Source organism: Silurus aristotelis (assembly GCF_946808225.1).
Source record: "Silurus aristotelis genome assembly, chromosome: 10".
In the NCBI taxonomy this organism is placed as follows: Eukaryota; Metazoa; Chordata; class Actinopteri; order Siluriformes; family Siluridae; genus Silurus; species Silurus aristotelis.
This window is the reverse complement of record NC_139583.1, coordinates 14858645-14882717: the sequence shown is the minus strand read 5'-3', so window position 1 is coordinate 14882717 and position 24073 is coordinate 14858645. Positions and strand designations below refer to the sequence as shown.

General features: G+C 36.0%; 1 protein-coding gene across 2 annotated transcripts in view; it reads right to left on the bottom strand.

Moving 5' to 3' along the window:
- Window positions 1-24073, bottom strand: part of necab2 (N-terminal EF-hand calcium binding protein 2) — an 84491-nt gene that overhangs the window by 16179 nt on the left and 44239 nt on the right. For both annotated transcript variants that reach the window (XM_083552703.1, XM_083552704.1), the window contains exons 6-8: window positions 8789-8925; window positions 4482-4606; window positions 388-467 (exon numbers count right to left, since the gene is read on the bottom strand). In XM_083552703.1, coding sequence (XP_083408829.1) covers window positions 388-467; window positions 4482-4606; window positions 8789-8925 — 342 coding nt within the window. The remainder of the gene's footprint in view (window positions 1-387; window positions 468-4481; window positions 4607-8788; window positions 8926-24073) is intronic.

Below are 24073 nucleotides of genomic sequence, written 5' to 3'. Positions count from 1 at the left end.
TCAATGTTCTCGGCTGACTTAATCTCAGTGTTCAGGATGCTGAATTGATGTCGTACTTTCAGACTGCTGCAGTGAATATAAAATTAGCTTTGTCTGATCTCTCAACATGAGTGAATGTCTGGTTATTTTTAGCATTGGAAAGAAACTGCTATGTCAGAAATCATAGGATTAATCAGGAACCAGATTAGAAATGGTGCAAAATGCATACATTCTCTGAGAACCTTAGCTCCACCCTATCACCCTTTTATTATTATTATTATGCTCATTTTTAACATGTTGTCACTGGCCATGCTTTGTTAGCTGGTCAAAATATTGGCATGCAATTGAACATAAAGGAATCTATGTTTAGGATTTGATCTTTTACGATGATTGGAATTTAAGTCCTACCTTGTTCTCCAAGCGTCCAATCAGCTCAGCCAGACGGTTGATCTGCATTTCCAGGCCTTCTTTCCTCACCTCAGGAGGTCCTGATAAGAATATACAGTCAATCCCATGTACTGAGTAAAGGTGTACATAATAAATGATTTGTCTCACTTGTCTTCCTGTAAAAGCAGTTTCACAGTGGGGGTATGCAACCTTCATTTATTCCACTAGACATTAAAAACAGTCATGGCTTTTCAAAAATAATGCCTATAGTTAAATATAAATATAATGAAAGCCTGATTAGTTTTTTATACAACCAATGATAGTTTCAACTTACGGTTAATAAAGTGCACAGCAATAAATCAACACAAAAAAGATACAGAGCCTAAACAAGCAATCATTAATACAATTTCCATGACAAAAAAAACATTAATGACTTTAAATCAGCACCACCTCAGATGACACACAACATTGACTGATGTGCAGGACTGAGAGGAATAAAAATCAACGCAGTCATAACAATAAGGTGACTGTGGTCCCTTTATAGACAGTCATGTATGGACTATTCGATGCAATTGAACTGAACTGTCCCTGCAGGTCAGATACTTTGTCTTATGGGTGGTTTCATAGTCTTGATTGCTGACCCAAGTGCTACTGAATCTCTTAGTGGTTTTACAAGTAGCCTCAGTTTTAGGCAGTTTAAATCAATCATTAATTATCGTTTAATGGTTTTAGAGAGTTTCAGAGAAATAAAGTTCATTATGGCAAGCCAGTGATATTTTAGGTATAAAGCATAACAGAAGACAGTGACAAAGGAAAGAGTAATAGATTCCAATATATAACCAGGTTAAAATAATAATAAAACAGGAAGGTTTATCTATATTTACTGTATGTTTCAATCACATAAAAAGAGGTGACTCACAAACAGGAAAGCAGCATCATGTATGCCATGTATAATCAGTAAGATGTGTCGAACTTGTCATTGCTTAATCTGAAATTTGAGTTTGAAGAAGCTGCTCTAACTTTAGCTTCTTTTCAGGCTGTTCTCCGTAACAGACTTGTTACTGCAAGTCAGCCATGCTGATGACAGCCGTCACTGTGCCTAGCTGCAGTAACATACGGTCAGACACACAACAGATGGAAAATCTGCACACTCATTTTCTCACACTATGCTTTAGGCATGCCGCAAAATATTAAAGAACACACAAATGCCATTAATTAACGCACCATGTCGAAACCAAAACTGGAAGGATTTAATACAGGATTCGGCTGTCACAATTAGGTGTCATCATGCTTTAAGATGAAGAACACAACTGAGAAATGATATTCAAGCCTGACAAAAAAACATAAATAACTATAGAATTTGGAGCTTATTGTCTGAGCTTTTGTTATGTATTGGTGCATCGGAAAACGCCATCATGGACATGTGGGTAAAGTAAGAGCTCTGGCAGGAATCAACATTTATCAGAATTAAACACTAATCGGCACTAATTATCATCGACTAAAATAGCTAAACTGTCCCTTCAGCTCACCAATCTGAAGCAGTCTAAAGATTTCGCTTTACTCTTAACAACCATAGAGAGATTGTCAGTCTTACAGAATGCTTTGAAAAGAAAATGTGTGATGCACAATGGTTCATTATGGCATGCCAGTTCAACCGTTTCGCTACAAGCAACGACTCCAAAACATTTCAGATGTTCAGCTAGGCTTTTATATTCATTTTTCAGGATATTGTGCCTTAAAATGAAAAGCACAGATTTAAATTTAGCTGCTCAAATGCTGTCTGATCAGTGAAAAGAGGGAAAGAGAAAATGAATACAAGAATACTTGTCATAATGAGATGATACTGAGCAGAGAGAAAGAAACTTGGATAAAAATAGACAAATTGAGTTGAGAAACAAAAATGACATGAAGACAGGAGAACGGCGAATCTGCACTGAATGGAAGACAAGGCAGGTTGAACAAAGTTTTCCCTGAGGAGCAAACAGCTGCATAAACAGCTATTACCAAAGTCAACAGACACATGTGTCTGGGGGAAATTCAAACCTCCAGCTATCCTTCATTGGTGTTAAAGGGACTATTAAATATGTCATCTCATGAGTGCTAAATTGCTGAGCTTGACAGCTTTACAAAAAAAAAAAAGAAGAAGCAAGTAACTGAACCAGGTCACAATAAATGACTATCCAAAATCACTTCAAAGAACATTACTTCTTTCAGTGTTTGCCTTAATAGGTCCCTTCTTAGCAATATCATATACACATTTGGTGTCAGTAGCTAAAATGCTGAACTACAAAATTCCAGTAAAATATATAAGCAGTGGATGATCAAGATATATCAGTCAATCCTCTAAATACCACGTTCCCAATGACCCAATGACTTGAGTGCTTGTGCTATAATAAAATAAAAATAGAAGATAAAACCTTCAGAGTATGTTTCAAATATATAGTATTATTATTATTATTCCATTGTTTTCTTGCTGGTTGGGAATTTGGATTAAATATAATTATAAATATAATTAATTATAATAAAAAAAAATTCCAAAAAGTTGTTTAAAAAACAAGACAGAGCCCTCTGCAAAATAGATTATATTGCATTACCCTTTTAAAGAAAGGAATAATCTTAATTGCTCTATATGCATATTACAGTGCATACTGAATGTTTGCTGAACCCACCGAAAATGCTGAAGTGATGCAAACACATACTGTGTTGCTGTGGACTGCTAAAACTGCAGCACTACTCCAAAGCAGAAAGTGTGACAAGTGTGGATACTGAAAACAAGACTGTGGAGATGATGGGCTTTATCGACATCCAAAGCTAATGTGGTTGTTAAAAAAGCACTCAGTTTGAGAATGTAGACAGAGACAGGCAGACCGATAGATCACGTATAGATGCTGGTGTTCTCAAAGTCTCAAAATCCTAGAGTCAGAAAACCAGACCGAGGAGCTATCAAACCAAGTCTAAGAATAAATGCTGGAGAACTATTCATGAGGCTTTGGTTATCAAATTAATAAAAAAAAGATAATGATTCAACTTTAACTCTGCTTAGAGGAAACCACAAGTCACAGAAGAAACCAGGATGCACAAGGGTAACTCTAAGGGAGCTGAAGATCAGAGGGGAGAAGCAGTTCCCAAGACATTTATAACCAAACACTCTCCAAATATCTGAGATTTATAAGAGTAGTGAAAAGAGAACAAAAGAAAACATTTTGAGTCTCAGCTAAGTCAAAAAAGTTTCTCTGCTACATTTGGTGGAATCCCAACACCGCTAACCACCCTGTAAAGACCCTCTCTGCAGGGAAGCATGCTAGTAAAAGCATCTTTATGAAGTGAAAGAATGCTTTATAAACTGAAAATATGGATAAATTTGAGGGCAAGTTGGGTGGAGCTATATACAGGCAGGTCGATAAGAAAATCTGTTGGGTGATGTGAAAGCCTGATAAACACACATACCATGTCTGCTTTTTTTTTTCTAAACCTTTAATTAACTGCTTGAGACAGCACTAGAATATGATTATGTAAGTTGAAGGCTGCAAGTGAGTTATGTATAGAACAGTTCCATTTCAAATGAGTCTTACATAAAAAGGATTCAATAATTCAATAATTGTGTTTTTCTATCCCGAAGCAACTATAAAACTTTTCAGACTCCAAGTCAATTTCTTTCTACCTGTGATCAAATAATTGAGACTGCATTAAATGGGAATAAATGATGTGGCTAGGGAAAGCATTGCATTTTTATTTTGTATTCAGTTTGATTTATGGGTGAGAAGCTAATCTTCATGCTAATCCCAAACATTGCAGTGATGTATGTCTGACATGACACGTTTAAAGATTTCTTCTCATTATTGACATTTCTGCTGACAAAGGATTATATGGTTGAATAGCTCCAGCCTCAGAGGATTTTAACTGACATAGCTATATCAGTTCAAAAACACAGCAAAACTCACAAAATATGCCACAACCTTGAACCTGCATTTAAATGTTTAAATAAAACAGAAACACATGAACACTGGCGTAATTAGCGGTGATTTAAAAAAAATATATTAGTTTTAACCAATTATTATATGTATATATTATACGTTGTCAATTTGTATGTAAAATGCTAGACATCACTGTCCTACCTGTGGCCACATTAAGATTCCTCATGCTGTCCTTGGCACTAACTCTGTTATTGGGTGGGTAGTCTGGAACTGGAGCTTCATAGTGCCTTTCAGGAACACGTGGACTGGTCTTACTGGGGTAAGATCTAGGGTAAAGGAAGAAAAAATTATTATTCATGGAAATAAAACAAGCAAAAAAAGAAGTTGGTTGTACCAGCTTATAGTGGCTGTTACTGCACTGAACAGCACCATCCATAACTCATATTATTATTACTGCACCTTCTGTACATGAATCACTCTCACCCTAATAAACAAGCTTCAGTTAGTTCAGAATGCCGCAGCAAGAGTTCTTACTAGGTCAAGAAAATACGATCATATAACCCCAATCTTATCGTCCCTACATTGGCTTCCTATTAAGTTTCGAATAGACTACAAACTACTGCTACTCACTTATAAAGCACTAAATGGTTTGGCTCCCATGTATCTATCCAGTCTCGTAACACGCTACAATCCGTCACGCTCCCTGAGATCTCAAAACTCTGGGCTTCTAGTAGTTCCTAGAATAGCAAAGTCCACTAAAGGCGGTAGAGCATTTTCACATTTAGCTCCTAAACTCTGGAATAGTCTTCCTGACAGTGTTCGGGGTTCAGATACACTCTCCCAGTTTAAGTGTAGATTAAAAACATATCTTTTTAGCAAAGCCTACACATAACACACATCACACACATCACATCACAACCTTGTGCTCCAGAACATCTGATCACATGCACATTATCAACTTGTGCTGTTAATATCATGAACAGCAGCTACGCTAATTCCTCTCCACTGCTTCTCTTTCTCTCCCCATCCCGAGGCTTCCTGAGGTTTGGCCAGCTCCAGTCACGTCCCACCTCGTGAAGATTATGGACCTATGGATGATCATGGAGAAGTAGATGCCGAGTGTTTAAAGGCCCTGGCATGGAGAAGCTGATGCTGGATCTATGATGATCACAAATTGTTCTGTATTGTTGAAAGATTTATGACCAAACTTTTGATGTCACCCATATGAGGATGGGTTCCCCTTTGAGTCTGGTTCCTCTCAAGGTTTCTTCCTCATATCATCTAAGGGAGTTTTTCCTTGCCACTGTCGCCACGGCTGCTCATCAGGGACAAACGCACACCATTCACCTTCACTGTTGTTTTCTGTAAAGCTGCTTTGAGACAATGTCTGTTGTGAAAAGCGCTATACAAATAAACTTGACTTGACTTGACTTGACCCTTGGATCTAATCTAATGACAATTTACAGACATCACCAGATGCCTAACTACATACTAGACTTTAGGCATGTCTAACAATGAATGAGTGTACTAATCTTTTTAATTGATGGAAAACAACAAATTACTGCAAACATTTCATTCATGAAAAGAAAAGTTTGTAATTTACCCTGATTTAATTTACTGCTAAAGCAAGTATTCAACAGTGTCATGACACCTGCAGTCTGATGAAACCCAAAGAGAGTATCTGGCACTGATGCACTACATTGATTAATTACATTAAATATTATTATTATAATTGTTATTATTATTATTATTATTATTATTATTATTATTATTATTATAAAGACTGGATGATTCACTATTTCAATGCTGTGACAAGTTTAAGGGTGAAGGATGCAATCATCTCAACATGAACAAGAATCTCAATGAAATGTTTCCAACACCATGGAATTTCATAGAGAGTGGAGTCCATACCACAAACAATTAAGTTTGATTTGTTTCTACCTAGTATTAGGTATAGTGCTCTTAATAAATTGGCTGGTCGAGTGTGTGTATGTGTGTGTGTGTGTGTGTGTGTGTGTGTGTGTGTGTGTGTGTGTGTGTGTGTGTGTGTGTGTGCGTGTGTGTGTGTGTGAAATATAATGAATTAAGCTCTACAAGTATGTAGGCAGAAAAGCAAAAATTGTCATCAGTGTACCTAATGAGATCTGTACCTACAGTACATGTCCAGTGAATTATTCACTGCAGGAGTTTTCTCTTCTGCATAAGATGCAATCAGCTGTACATTGGAGGAGCCATGAGAAACTGTCTGATCATTTTGCCCAAATGAATGATAACTCTCATTCACTGGTGAGACACTTCAGCAGCAACAGATACAATATTACTGACATAGCTGCAGTTGCAATTGTTACTGTCTTCGGGAGCAGTGAAGTAAGATTAAAGAAAAAAGCTCATTTATGCTATCAAAACCTTAGAATTCCATAGAGGTTTAAATTGGTAAATATCCCAATGCTAACAGAATCAACCATCCCCATGCCATGCACATCACACGTTGCCAAACTATTTTTAGCTTGTTGCAATTCTATCACATTTTAAAGCATGTAATACCATTTAGAAATATAGAAATGCTTTTACTTACAGCAAACTAGTAAAAATAACTATTAAAAAAGTTACAAATAGTAAAATTCTATAAATGATGATAGAAGTTCATCCATCATAAGTCAAAAAACTATAGACCAGTCTGAACTGGATTTGAAGTATACAATTTCTAAATCCACACACAATAAAATTTCTGGTATATTTCCCAAAAACTGTCTTTTGTGATGACAGGTTTGTTGTTCAGCAGGTAATCATGTTGAAAAAAACCCACTTTTAAATATAAAAAAAGGGAGAACTCAAATCTCCAAAGCTTGCAGTCAAGTTCACAATTTCTGATTGGATCAGTTGGATCTATGTGAACCTTCTGACATAACGGTACAGGTAATTTCAGATAAATTATTTTCTTCTCAGTGTACACAGCCTCACCAGATACAGTTATCTAATCTCACAGCTTCTGGTACCAATGCTATGTTAATGGAAGCAAATTACATATAGCCTTCCTGTTCAAAGATCATCTTGGAATCAGCATGCATTTTAGTATTCCTCAGACATCTCAGTCAGAAAGAGAGATTGGCAGATTTAAAATAGCATAATGAAGGCAGAACATTTCATCCTAGCATGTTCTGTGATTCGACAAAGCATGACTGTTAAGCTCAGTCAGATAATTGCAATGATCTCTATATTTCATGGCTTTTAATCTGGATACGCTTAGGAAAATCAGACAATACCTGCCAGAAAAAGCTTATCTATGCATTAACTGTTTCATGGCAACTCCGAATGCAACTCTCTGCTGTCCAGCATTTCAGCATCCATTGGTAACCATGGATAATCTAAGACACAAGCAGCAAATCTGGTGTGCCTCTTACTTCCAACTTAATCTCCTTTCACTGGCTTTGTTGCTGTTCACATTTAATGTGGCAGCATCAGCCTAATATGTAGGTGGAGTTACTCATTATGGCCTACATTCCATTATCAATAATAATGATGATCTCCAAGTGAATGATGCACTGTAATAGAAAAAGAAAAAGATGGAAGGAAAAATAAAATCTGCAAATATTCCAGCTTGTTAGGATACAGTCATATCACAGAGTCAGCCATGATAAAGGGGGTTAAGGGTCCAACATTGGCAGCTTAAAGATGCTGGGATTTGAAGCACTGACCTTGTGATCAGTAACCAGAGACAAATATTGAGTGCTCACTGGCAATGGTATCAATTTTTAAACCCTGTTTTTCGTAATGGTGAAAATAATTGTCCACTTTGTATGCCCTAAACATTGCCACACATATTACAAGAAACAAACATGAACTGATCTAGAAACAAACCCATGCACTATCTATCAAAGACCCTTATTATTTTTATTATTATTATTATACAGATTTTTTTTATTTAGTTACTGTATATTGTATTCTTCACGGTTACTTTATTATTGTTATTGCATTTGTACTGGGTATTACCATTATAACACAATTTATTCCCTAGTAGGGTCATCTGCCAACATCCACCCATTACAGTCATCACACTGCAGTGACAACAACCAACAGTGTAATGTAAAGGCTCATACCCAGATGCGTCTTTTCAAACTGCAGCTTATGCTGCATTACAGGGCAGTGCAACACTTGGAAGACAGATTTATCAACTGTCTTTGACATGAATAAGTGCACAGATACTGAAAAGTGGCTAGAGTTACTGTGCTTGATATGGGGACAGAGTATGCCGTCCCTTGAAATCATAATGTTTTGACAATTAGGCAAATTATTATCTGTTCTACCGCTCACAAGCCTAGTCTGAATGCTTCTGAATAATTAACTTATAGCTCTTTCACTTCTTTATACAATATTTTAATTTTTTCCCATTAAATATATATAAAAGATATATTTAATTGGTCCAATTCAATTGCTTTTTAGTATTTTAACATAATGGTAAACCTTAATTTTTTTCTAAAACTACCATAAGACAGAGATTAATAACTCACCCTGGAGGGCAATGCTGTTCATCAATAGCATCCACTGCACTCTCCACAGAGTTAAGCAAGGACTGTATTTGATTGGCTGATTCCTTCAACAGGAAGCGAGTCACAAATTGCTCAATATTAGTTCCTCTTTCATACACCTGTAAAAACAAGAGAGCGAGAGAGAGTAAATTAAAAAGAGTGAGTGGGAAAAGCAAACAGCAGCAATATCAGCACTTTGCAGGCTGCCTTATGAAAGCATGCATACCTAATGAGACCTTGCCTGAGTCCCACCAAGCTCATCAGCGAGTTGCCTTGCAGCAGAAGGCTTTTAACATAAACCATATAACTGAATGCAGACTTTGTCAAAGTCGGGTACAGCAGATGGTGAAATAATTGAACTATTTTTACAATTAGGAAAATACAAAAAGTTACCCAAGTATTGTAAAAGCAAGAAATATAAATGAGATAAAAATAATGTGATATTTAATGAATATAATTGATTTTATGATTGTTATAGTGCGTCATAAGTCACGGATTATTTTACATATTAAAAGGAAAGAGGAATTTATTTTTTTTATAGAACTAACTGGACCTTAAACTAAATGAGGTTTCTTGGCTTGCTACTTGTGATTATACGTTTATACTGTGTTTCAATCGCTTGATTGTCACAGAGAACTATACATGGTATAATGCTATAAAATGCCAAAAAACAGCAAATAGATTTATAGATAACTTTACATGGAACACACACTTATAATAATAGATTTGTTTACTTATAAAATTGTACAGAAAAATCTATAATATAAACAACATAAGGCTCTTATTTCAGGATTATTGATAATATTCGTTCTTTTAACCACGAGTTTCTATTCTCACATTCAATAATACCCACAAGAAGGATATCACATTTCACTGTCCCACTCGGCTAGACAGAGACTGCAAAACATCTGACAGTGAAAAAGTAGTGGCAGTTTTTATTTGCAACTCATGGCTATATAGCACAATGTTGAAGTGCATGATGTAAAGGGCACTGAACAGACTGGCACATCAGATGACTTATAGTGCAGTGCTATGCAGACTCATGCTGACCATGTTTTATTACATGAAAAAATGAAGACGAAATGAGGAAAAACGTGGATAACCGAAGTCGAGGACACCTGCTAGATAAAGAGTCAGAATGTGTGTGTGTGTATGTGGTTGTCTCTCTTTCTCTCTCTCTCTCTTTTTCTCTGCAATGGGGGTCAAAAAGATTAATGTTTGCGACAGGCCAGGTCAGCAGTTCTGCATTGCATTTTACTACTGCTGAAGATTTCACATACATCAGCAAGAAGTAAAGCAATGACTGGTGATAAAGCTAAATGCCGATTCTTTAAGGAAAAAAAAACCTTTAAGATAAATTTAATGGGTCGCAATGATTACAGAGACAGTATTATGGTTTTAATGCTTGAAAATGTTTAATGCAATAGCTTTACTGCAACGGATTAATAAAGTAGATGAGCATTAGAAATATTTGCAAAAAATACAACCAGCACCAAGGTCATCAACGCATTGATGGGAGTGGTGTTTGTTCAAGTTGCTGATAAAAACCCAGGATAAATGCTGCCATAGGAGAGAAACCTGTGGTACCTGTCTCAGACTAGAAGTTATTTCACCTGATTTTAACCCATTCAGACTGTCATGCATTACATAGATCTTTTACTTATATTTCACATATATGTATGTGTATTTATAAATACCTTACATACATCCTGCCTAATATTTTACACACACAGACACACACACAAATTGTTTTACTGCCATCTATTATTCTTGAAGCTCTTAGCATGCTGAGATATTTGCAGTGTTAACAGGCATTCCTGTTTTGTAAATGTTTAGTTTCCGTGAGCATTCATCTGATGTTACCAAGCCTCTTTTGTCTGCTCTTGATATTCGGGTAGGACTTTATTCCCTTGGTTTATGTGTTCTGCCTTGCCTTCTACAGCCTGTTTGATGATCACCTGATCTAAGCATGTTTTGACCCTAAAATCATCTCTTGTTTTGAATTTATCTGCCTGTCTCTCCAATAAGAGTTTCTGCAGTTGCAAACATCAGTTTTCCATTACATGACACAAACCTTTCATCGTATTCTGTTTCACATACTACTTATTGTGACCTGTTTCCCAGTCCTCCCTGTCATGGATATTGTATAAATATTAGAAAATATCCTTATTTGCATCGTTTAACATCTGACATCAATAAGATGTGGTAAGATTAAAATGTTAAAAGTGTGTAAAGAGAATTCTCAAGAGCAAAAATAACTTGTACATATTAGCATGTACTGTATTTCCCAGTATGTTATAATGCTGTATGCAGGCATGATCACTTTTTATTATTTTTGAGCACATGTATGCCCAAAAGAATTTCAGTTAAATTTTAATATAACACACAATGTCATAATTTAAATATTATATTTGGAAAACATATACTATCAAATCAATTATAGTCAATATGAGATCTTTAAATTAAGCTATTTATATACATAGACAAAAAAGGACAAAACATGAGGATGTCTGTATAACCAAAGACAGACTTAATTACAAATGGAACATATGGATCTGAATAATACTGTAGTGTACACATGTAGCCACCTGTCACTTCTAGAGCAAAATATTTACAATCTTCCAATGTTTGTTATAATTTGGAAGAATTACTAAATAACAGTGCCAAGATAAGCCAAACACACACACACACACACACACACACACACACACACACACACACACACACACACACACACACACTTGTGTTAGACGGAATTTAATGACTGGTGCTCTTTGCAAAGGAAATAGGTTCATCGATTATAAATAACTTCTGCACGTGTGTGATAAATACTACAGAAATAGCAGCAATGTCTTTGGGGAAATATAGTTCGCTGCTTTATTATGAATGGAGCTCTGTTTTCATTATAAGGGCTAAGCCAGAGGAGACAAATGGTATAATTCTAACATTGTTACATGAAAATGGTCTAACTACATTAAAGGTTAGACCAAAAAGAAGATGAATTATCAGATGTTCTGTTCACTTGAAATCTTCCAAGACCTGAATAGGTTTTTGACATTATGAAGTATGATGCTACTTCAGGCTTATATCTCCTCATGAAACAGCTTTTGCTGAGCTAAGAGTAAGCTGTTCAACACATCCAGGGCTCTGAAAGGTGTCGTAATTTGAGAGGGGAACTGTATGCATCTGTGTGAAAAAAGAAATTGATCTATAGGACCTGCCTTTTCATACATAATGCAGAAATAGCTGTTAAACTAGCTGTTAACACAAGAGAAGCAGATAGAGAGACTAAACACTCATAACAAAGAAGTCCAAACTTAATGTAATATTTTATTGGTTAAAAATGTCTCGGTAGCCTGAATTAGCTTTATGATTAATGCTATTAACTTGCAACATACCAGGGATCAACCTGCACATAATACGATGTGTGAAATACGCTGAATGTATGATTTCTGCGCAGGCCTCTCTAAAAGCAGTTTCTACATATCACCAAATGGTGTTGCTAAGAAACATATTGACTCCTGTTGCTAGGATACAATTAATTGGTTCATGTCTGAACATCTATGTGCCATCTAAGGACCAAGAGGATCTGTGGCTTAATATAGATGAGACACCACAGATATGCTTGCATATCTATTTAAAACAATGGCACACCTGCATTTTATTGTTGAGCTAACATTCATATGTGCTGTGCCCCAGAATTGTGCAAGATGCGATTGTTTGCACTTTCTTTCTGAAGTTGAATCTGAACAAGCTGTTCAGCTCAACAGGGTTGATTTTTTTCAAGGATCATCAGTATTTTATTTATTGGACCACTATAAATAAAACACTAACCCTCACATTTGTGAATTAATGCTCATTGTTTTTAGGATGATTCGTATTATTAGAGACAAAGGGTTCTTTAAAGTAGACTTTAAATGGTGCGCAATTGTGTCACAAAAAGAGACATTGATTAATTACTGAGCACTATTAAAAAAAAGTTGAAGGAAGACAGGAAATGTAAACCTGTAGCTCAGGCCAGTAAGGAAAAGCTTCAGAAAAATAAGAAGACTCAATCCTAATCACATTATGTAGCCTGAAAGATGGAGTCATGGCATAATGTGGTTATTCAGCCCAAGACACATCTATTCACATGCTGGGATCAGAGCTGCTTGAAGCTTTACAGGCTGGAATTAAAATTAGGGTTTCGTTTTCTGTGTGTGTGTGTGTGTGTGTGTGTGTGTGTGTGTGTGTGTGTGTGTGTCCTACAAGAATAAAATAAGTTATTCGCTTTTAAATGGAGTGTGAAGTATATGAAGTTGTGAATGAGGGTTTGACGATGTTGTCAATTTAAACAGATGATATAACTGGTGTTATTACATTTGTTAAAACACCGGCCACAACAGCCCAAAGCCACATCTGCCCTAGAGGGAAAAACAGCACTGAATCTTTTTAGATAATAGCACTTGTAGTAGCATATTTGTCCAGTGCTCCATAAATAACATTTAAGCTTGTTTATATCACTGTTCACTTCAATTCAGACCACAGGCTTTCAGAACGACATTGATCAAAATCAGACATTGATTTAGTGTCCCTTTAACCATTTGTTTTGATCTGAAAGTATATTAAGCTCATCTGATTAAAACCTTTATCCAGGACCATATTTGAACCTCCTGGAAGAGGCATCCAGGTTTTGAAACTGAAATATCCTGATACACAGCAGGATTCATGATGAAATTACTTTATTTAATAGGGGCCCCTGAGCCATCAGCCACAAAACACCCCAAATCAATGACTATAAATAAATTGTTCTAGTTATTTTTTCTATTAACTCTTAGATGAGTAAAATCTTCAATTTGTGTACACTATTGTTTTTTTATTTTATAAAGGACACTAATAATTGTAGAGGTTACTGTATGTGTTTATTTTGTTTTAAAGCCTGCGTGTGTTCTTCAGAATGCGTATTAACACTTGGAGCCTGTCCTGGAGGTCTGTGTAGCTTCATTTATTTTAGTGTGAGTACTAGTTTTTCTACGACAGCTTGGACACCTTTCATTTGTAATCGCATCCATTTTTCACATCTCTTCTGCTCATTCACACAGTGTTCTGTGGCAATTTTTCCTGACAAGATGTGGTACAGCTTTAGTGAGAAGTGACTAAAGCAAATGTACCCATTCATTGATAACAGAAGTACATAAATTTTTTTTTAATTAAGTATGTAATTCACAAGTTAAATTTCAATATTACAACTATGATCCCCCTTCTCAGACAATCATAAAATGATATAATATATATGATATTAAATGTTAAATTAAGCAAACCATAGAAATTCAGGGCTTAGCGTGCTTGTTAGATGGTTCTTGAATCTTTTCTCACTTCTATGCCCTAGCTTTGACCAGCACCATCTGTGGAAAGATCCTACGCAGTCACAGTTGGTAAAGTTTCATGGTAACAGATGGTGGAATTAAATGAAAAGAAACAAAACAACACCAAACAGACAGAGCAACTCTTTTCAGTAGGAATAATAAACTAGTTTGCACTCGGAATGGTGATTATAACATACAAAACCTATATGTCCCTGTGATATCTTCATCAGCACTGGTTAGTTTATACCCCTTTTTGTGGATACCAGCTAAAGTTCATTCAGTGTGGACCATATCAACCATTAGTCTTTCCCCGCCATTTAAAAGAGAAACACCAAAAACAAACAATTATGTTTTTTTTTTTCATTTAACTAACAGTGCTAGTGTAAAAGAAGGACAATATAGTCTGAATTTCAGAATAGCAGTATAGTTAATACCATATGGTCACATGATAGAACATACTGTATGAAGATCTTTTACTGTGATCCGTAACTTCCACATTAGCATATGGGAAAGTTAAGAATAAGCACCCTAGATACTTATCAATCTTGAGCCAATATACTTGCAAGAAATGATCAATTCTTAACAAGCAATATACAGTATTTCGCTAAAGTAAGTTCACTTCTCACATTTAAGCAACAATTTTAGTGTTAATCTTCTTTTCTTTTAATCTTCTTCAAGGGACAATACTACAGAAATAAAACTTGCATATATTTTAGAGTAGTCAATGTGCAGCTTGTATAGAAGTACAGATTTACTGTCCTCTGAAAATAAATAAAAATACCATGATTATTGTCTAAATAGCTGGCAACAGTGAGTACACCACAAGTTATAATAGCTATACATCGTATGCATGTTCTATTCATCATGTTCATGTTTTGTCTGCTTGGCAGGACCAAACAAATTTGTGTATCTTGTATTAGAGCAGTTAAAATTTGGTGCTTTGAGTACAATTCTCTCATACTGGCCACTGGATCTTCAACATGGCACCACGTGACAAAGAACTTTCTGAGGATGTGAGAAATACAATTGTTGCTCTGCACAAAGATGGCCGAGGCTATAAGAAGGTCAGTAACACCCTGAAACTGAGTTACAGTACAGTGTCCAAGGTCATACAGAGGTTTTACAAGGGTCCATTAAAGAAGTTGTGTCCTCTTGCTGTGCATAAGGTACGAAAGCTTTAAAAAAAAAAAAAAACGCATGAGTGCTGCTAGTATTGCTTTAGGGGTTGCAGAAATACAAGGTCCACTTGTCAGTGCTCAGACAATACATGCACACTGCAATAAGTCGGTTTGTATGGCTATCGTCTCAGAAGGAAGCTTTTTCTTAAGCTGGCTCACTAAAAAGCCCGCAAACAATTTGCTAAAGAAAACCTGTCCAAGAGCATGATTTACTGGAACCTTAATGTCTTAAGGTCTTATGTGTCCAGTATGTATGGCGACGACCTGGTGAGGAAAACTTGCCTATAGTCAAGCATAGTGGTGGTTGCATCATGGTCTGGGGCTGCATGAGTGATGCTGGTACCTCGGAGCTGCATTTTCCCCTTCATTGAGGGAAAAATGGATTTCAACATGCACTGTGACATTCTGAAGCAGAACATGATGCCCTCTCTCCTTAGAAAATGGGCCAAACAGCAGTTTTTTTAACAAGTAGCCAAGTATGTCTTCAGACCTGAACCCTACTGAGCAGCTGTGGGCCATCCTGAAGCAGAAGGTGGAGAAACGCCATGTGTCTAACATCCAGCAGCTCCATTATGTGATCATGGAGGAGTAGATGAGGATTCCAGCAACAATCTGTGCAACTCTGGTGAATTCCATGCACAGGAGGATTGAAGCAGTGCTGGATAACAGTGGTGCTCACACAAAATATTGACACTTTAGACACAGTTTTGACATGTTAACTTTGGGTGTACTCACTTTTGTTGCCAGATATTTAGACAATAATGGCTGTATGTTGAGTATTTTTTGGGGACAAGTAAATCTGTACTGCCATACAAGCTGCATATTGACTACTCTAAAATATCCAAGTTTTATTTCTCTTGTATTGTCTCTTCAGAAGATATACTAAAATGGTTGCTGAAATGTGAGAGGTGTACAGGTGGTCCTCTACTTACGATGGAGATAATTTACAACGTCCCCATCGTAAGTAAAAAATATTGTAAGTCAAAGATGGTACTATAAATGTGACTGTGTTCCTACTTCATGCTGATATATCATTTTCATTTTCTGCTCTAAACTGATGGCTTTTTCTCTTTTTTTCCCCACTACAAGCAGGAGACATACTTTGGCGATTGGAAGAAATGCTTTTATGACTAAAATTGCTGTTTGAAACTGTTTGACAAAAAATAAATACACACTGAGACAACTTTTCTCTGTCGACCGCTAGCGAGAGTGGGGCATCTCACAGGGTGAGAGATAGGTATACAACATATCGTACATCGTACGCTGCTGCCTGTTGTGCAAAATTGTGGATATTTTTCTTACAATTTTGTCGTATCGCTATCGTCATCGTAAGATAGAAAAATCTTAAGTTGAACCATCGTAATTCATGGACCATCTGTACTTACTTTTGTAAGATACAGTAATATACCTAGAATGCCTAAATACAACTTGCTACATTCTCTTCTCTTGTCTGCATTATTCTAAACAGCAGCACTTTCATTGCTGTTCATCTCTGTTTGAGGTTAAGAGTAAATGCTAGAGACTCAAAGCACTTTTGTACGTCACTCTGGACAAGGGCGTCTGCTAAATGCCGCAAATGTAAACGTAAATGTAGGAGAATTCAAAAAAATGCATCTTGAGAGATTAGTCTCCACAAATAAGAAGTTCAGTAGTTTAGAGGTATCTATATATACATGAACAGTGACGGTGAACTACTACTATTAATATAACTATAAAATCAAACCAGCAATAAAGCAGGAAGCAGTGAACAATATTTTGCCTGTGCACAAGTCAGCACAAAAAAAAATCTTCGATGTACAGTACATAACTCCTATACATTGAAGCCATTTATATTCATGCAAGATTATCTAGTGTAATTACAATCATAAAGGGTCGGAATTCTGTAACAATGATACAGCTTTTGCTTAGACTAAAAAGGAAAGCAAGGCAACAAATCTGTTTTAAAGCAGGAGCTTTTTGTAGCTCCTTGTTTGAGATAACAATTATGGAACTGACAAATTCATGCAACACTATTCCATAGAGCTATGCCATTGAGAAGAGGTTAAGTTGAGATTTTGTACAGTAGGTGGGGAAGCCCTGCATATATGCGAGTGCCAACTATGTAGGAAGATTTGAACATTGAAATCATATTTAGTGTAACTGTTTCTGGGGCTTAATATAGCTAACAACTGGGTGGTTAGACCAAAGGTCCACATGATGTCCTGTTTATTGTCTATTTTAGGTTGACAATACCCTAATGAACACATAAATGATCATGCCTCAGTTTACTAAATAAATACTTGACTTAAGAAAATTTATTTATGTAATTTAAAAATGAAATCATTATTTAAAGAATTATCATCACACCAAAGTAAGATATACATTTTGTTAATTTTGCTCAAGATATACATATTGAATCTTCGCTCTGCTTGTCATTAACAGTATATACAGAAGCTCCACTGCATTGTTTACTCCACTCATAATGTAATTCCTCCTGGTATTATTTGGAACGTACACAAGACTATGAACATACAAATATAAAACATATTTCTTATACCTAAAACAAATGTTAATCAGGTTTATTAAAACATACATATTCATCTATTATGCTTTTAAAAGATGTTTGTATATACACTATATGCCTATATGTATGTGGACATCTTAAGGTCATAATCATCCCATTCCAGAGTTTGCAAATCTTAGAAATCAAGTACTTGCTTCTTTCGGAAAGTAGCTTTGTATGGATGACAAGAAGGCAAATTTCCACTAAGTTCATTATGAGAACATCTTCCTCAGGAGGAAGTGCTCCATAAAATCAGTCTTCTATAAATGCAGCATTTTATGGAGGCAGCCATTCATGAAGTCAGTTTTTTAATGAGACAGCATTCAGTGAAGTAAAATCTCTACGTAATTGACTTTTATCGAGGCTACCTTAAAGCTTCAGATTAAGGCAACTTTCCACCAAAGGCAGATTGTAGGTTTCTCTTCACACAGTTCACAATGAACACTAGTTTCAAAAAAACATGTGCATGAAAACAGAATGCAATGACTTCCAAATCTCATAAACCCATATTTCATTCACAACAGCACATAAAACATCTAAAATGTTTAACTAAGAAAATGTAAAATTTTAAGAAACATATAGTGTAATGTAGACTTTTATGGCCACAACATGTCTTAAAAAAGTTGGGACAGGTCCAAGATCACCACTGTGTAGCATCCACTCGTCTTTTAACAACAGTCTGTGTATGTCTTAGAACTGAGGAGACCAGCCACTGGAGTTTTGGGAGTTCTTCGTTATGAAATTAGGATCATGGCATTTTGGCTAGGGTTAGGCTTAGGGTTATGGGTGTTTACTGGGTGCTGATTTTACATAGAACTACTGTTTTTGCCTAAAACGTTAATATGTGAAAAGAAAAAAGCTTTTAATAAATACATTTTATAATGTTCGTGAATAAATCCAACCAACCCTATGACAGATAAGGGTTAGTAGTAAGTTACTTACTATAGTAGTAAAGTAAGTTTTACTTTCCACTGACACAGGAGCATCTTAGTGGCAGGGATTAAAATTTTTAACAATGTCTGTGAGATTCTGTAAAGGTATAATCTGTCCTAATTGATTATGTAAATTATTGTAAAAATGTTTCTGTGTGCTGTGTGTGAAAGAAAACTAAAGATGTCTTATCCACCTATTGACTACCTGGTGCCCCCCTAAAACACACACACACACACACACACACACACACACACACACACACACACACACACACACACACACACACTTTAAACTTTTTTTATTTAGAGGTGGTACAATAAGCAACAAACTGGCTACAAACTTAAGAACCAGACAACAAAACTTGAAGCTCTAAAGAGTTACTTACAGTTCCACATTGTAAAAAAACAATGAAAAAGGCATCAATGTGTCCACAATTATTTTTAATCTAAGTATAAATGCATACTTAACAATGTTGACAAAAACATAACATTTTCTATATACCAGTTGGAAAGTATGAATTTATTTGCAGTAGAATTGCTGACCTAAATATATGCAAGATATTTGCAGATACATGTATGTTCACATCACTGGGTTTAGTCTTAAAAGAAAAAAACTTGATAAATTGTGAAAGCTTGTGGTGAGCAGTTGAATAAAGATCAATAAGAACATACCTGTATAGCATTTATTTACTTTATATGACAGAATACAAACCCATGCAATCATAACAACTGCTAATTAAATTTTCTTAAAGCACAAATATATTAAAATATTTACCTTTTGACCTACGGCTAGAGTTTTGGGTCAACTGATAATGAATATAAACCGCACATATACCACACAAATGCACATACATTTGCTCCAAATGGTGTTTATCGAAACTGCTACAACACACTGTGTTTGATTTGATACAAAGTGGCAGGGCTTTCTAAAAGCAATTAAAGGACAAGTGACAGTTTTGGATGATAAGCCAAGCTCATTAGTGATGAGAATTACACAGCGACTGCATAACATAGACAGAGACTTCTAACGAAACAACTGTATATAGCCTCATGAGTAGAGTACAAAAGAAGTGGGTTGAGCACTGAAAAATAAATTTAATTGGCATGGGTAGAAATGTGTCTGCTTATTTATACAGATTATTTGGCTTAATCCCTACATCCAGAACCGGCTGCTTAAAACAAAAATGTGCGACACATTCTCAGTAAAGAATGTGTAAAAAAAAAGTTTAACATGAACATTGGTCCTGTCTTAAACCTTTAGAACAAAAAAAACATTATGCCACCCCTTTCCATCTGATTCAGCGGGAAGTGGCATTTACAGACAGGCAAATCAGGAATAGTAACACCTGCTGAACCAATCACTTAGAAATAATTTATCACAGCATGCACCAAAAACTGCCACATGAAAAAATGGTTTAAAGCAGCAGAGGTACAAGATTGAAACCGTAGAGTGGAACAGTGACACATTTCAGGGGATCTAAATAAGCTGCTGGTCAACAGATGTACATGCACACACACAGAAACACACACACACACAGAAACACACACACACACACACACACACACACACACACACACACACACACACACACACACACACACACACACACACACACACACACAAAATCCAGAATTGGCACTTCAAGAGAGTGAGCAAAATGTTTCAAATAAGCATTTGCACACAGTTGTTTTAGATTTTTTACTCAACAACTGAAGTCACTACTTACAGTCGACTCAACATTTATCTGATCAATGACACAGTTTTGCCTCTGTACACAACCACCACAATGGATATGAAATAAATAAATACTTTTGATTTAAAAAATATTGTATTAACCATTTAGTAAATTCTAGCCATTTTTCACTAGTCCCTCCATTTTTACAGGCTCAAAAGTCATTGGACAATCAACTCATAAGCCATTTAAAGTTCAAAAGAGGAACCAATTTACTGGCTTAATGACTAGATGAATTCACTAAGGTACCATAGGGGCTCTGGGGGTGCAAATTCCAGGGGACCACTGTTGTCTATTTTTAAGATATTTAAATGCTTATAATTAATCATCACCACCCCCCAGAAGAACAAGCCATTTTGGAAACTGGTATAGAAAAAAAGTTACTATTAGCAGATAAGTCTAAAATGCTTTTGTTTATGCACACCATCAGCATGTTTGGTAAAAAATAGGCATTGCATACAATGAAAAGCACCTGATACCCATTAAGAGATACTCATGGTTTGCTGGTCCATTGGCATTTGTGGTTTGATGAAATGAAATCCACTAAATGCCAGGATAGATTAACTCAAAACTGGCTGGTTGTTTTAGTCAGAATGTACAGACTTTCACATATGATATTTAGTATATAGATATATTTGGTGATTAAGGAAGAAATGTAATTACAGTAAATTTAAGTCGAGTTAAGTTTATTTCTTTTGCACTTTTCACAACAGACATTGTCTCAAAGCAGCTTTACAGAATTTAAGAGTTAAGGTGAATGGTGTGTATTTATTCCTAATGAGCAGCCATGGCGACTGTGGCAGGAAAAACTACCTTAGATGTTATGAGGAAGAAACCTTGAGAGGAACCAGACTCAAAAGGGGAACCAATCCTCATTTGGGTGACATCAAGAGTGCGATTATACTCTTTAAACAATACAGAACCCTGAAGAGTGAGAACTAACATGAGCAACAGAATGTAAGATTGTGAGTAATGTGCTTTCTACAGTCTTATACAGTCAGTTGAGGTTATGAAACCAGGAGATCCTAAGCAACTAATAAAATAGCTCAACGTTTGCGATCATTACAGATCCAACACAGGCTTCTCCATGCCAGAGCCTTTAAACATTTAAAGAGGTTCAATGTCCAAACTCCACATGAGGTGGAATCCAAATGGTGCTGGTACGTCTCTAGATGGTTCGGGATGTTTGCGGGGTCAGCATCTACTTCTTTAAAGATCCATAATCTTCATGAGGTGGAACGTGACAAATGACTTACTGGTGCTATTTTATGCATTATATTTTAAGTAGTTTGATGGGTAACCCTATCTTCACTACTGAATCTCCAACAAATCAGAAGTAGACACACAGAACATAGTTATGTAAAAAGCCACAGAATGGTATAGAAGGCTCAGTGAATGGAGGTTTTTTAAAATGAAAATTATTTATTGAATCCTCCTGTGCTAAAATAAAATGCAAGACTCACCTGTTTTTTCCTATTTGTAACTTACTGAGTACAAATACAATGCTTAATGTTAAGTGCATTTTTTGTGCTATGAAGAAATAAGATTAACTGCAGAAGAATAATCTTTTAGTGTCTTTAATGAAACTTGAAAAATGTGAACCAACAACTTTGACACTTTTGCAAATGGAAGTCATAAACGATTTTTCACGAACACATAGTTTCCATGGAAACAAGGTAACTGAGTAACCAAAAGTGACAGTTTTGCATGTAGGCCTTTAATAATCCTATTCAATCCTATTTAGTCTTGGGTTCAAAGACATGCAGTTAACTAAGCAACAAATGCACCTGAAATGTTGCAATATTTATGACACAGACAGAGGTACCTTTGAGGTAAATTCCTGTAATAGGACAATTCATTTTAAAGCTGTGCGCATACAGCATATAAACATATGTATGTTCTCATTACTGCAAATTCATATAAAAAGGCAATGGCCAAATCTTTATTAATCTTGCTCAAAGCTATGCTCAGGATGCATTGGGCCAGTTCCAAATCTGATGCTCTCTACTCACTTGTCTCAGCTCAGTCCTACTCAGCTTCCAGTACTCAGGATGCATGTCACAGTCCAGTGTGAAAGCCCACACTGGGATTACAGAGGATCAGAGCTGACAGGTAGTATTGCTATAAAGCCTTTGAGACATGGCCCAATGCCACCCACTACATCATTCTATGTATTGCTAATAATCTCTACAGGTATAGAGGAAAGCAATAAATAAGCAACAAAGCTTCAATCTAATATACTCAGCCTCAGTGTAGATTCATGAATATCAACCTCCGGAATCAAACAAAGAACTTCAAAGTGCAGCACAAATCAGCAATTCCAACTTGCACTCCAATGGGTATCTACATTTTTGGTCTTGCATCTTTTTTTTTTACCTTCAAGTGCAGTAACAAATAAGAATGTTAATACCAAAAGTAGCAGGATTTTTTAGCCTAGTAAATTGTGTATTATCAAACCAAACACAGTACAAACATAACATCTAAATCAAACTCTTAATGATTATACTGAAATTTCAAGGGGAGACAGTTGACAGAAGAGGAGAATTTGGAAGATGGAAATGAATAGAACAGTAGATTTAGAATGATATAACATTTTTTATATATTTTATATATTTTATATATTAGAAATGCAGCTGTCTTGTCTGGGACACATCTAATTTAAAATGCACTGAGACAAAGAGGAAAACTGTTCTGTGTTTTGGCAATTCGATATTTGTTTTGCCTTGTTTGCTTCATCATCTGACCACTGCATTTACATACCTACTTTGACTTTAATTCATGATAGCTTCATGATGAAGAAAACAGCACCTGTAACTGTATCTGTAAATATTTCGCCCTTCAGAAATCAGGCTTTAGAAAAGTACCAAGGACAGTTCAAACAGCTGAAAGGATTGTTGCTGCTCCTCTGCCCACTCTTTAAGAACTGTATATATCCAAAGTAAGAAAAAGGGCTCAGAAAATCACACTGGATCCCTCACATCCAAGCCATATGCTTTTTAAACTTTTGCACTCTGGCTGACACTACAGAGCAACGAACACCAGGACAGCCAGGCACAAGAGAAGTTTTTTCAACTGTAAACTTCTGTCACCAAAACGAATTCATTGTAAGTGCAAACATACTTGGCAATAAAGCTATTTCTGATTCTGGTTTTGATTATTTCAGTCCACCATTAACCATGTTCTAAAAACTATTAACATTAACATAATAGCCTACAATATTTTTCATGAAAATTCCTGTGGTGGACTGGCATCCCATCTAGAGTGTATTCCTGCCTCTCACCAGTGTTCCCAGAATAGGTTTTTTGACCCTGGCCAAGATATGTGGGGACATAAGTAAGTGAGTTTTATGAAAACACAAAAACAACTATATATAGTTTTTACGCGTAGGATTTTCTTGGTTGTTGTGCAGTATTTTTAAACTAGCCCAATCTGGCAACCCTTTCATTATCTGTTCTGGTTGCTGCTCCTCTAGAGCAAGCATATGTCAGCATGAATCCTATCCCACTGGGCCTCTATTAGTACTTGATGCAGTTCCTT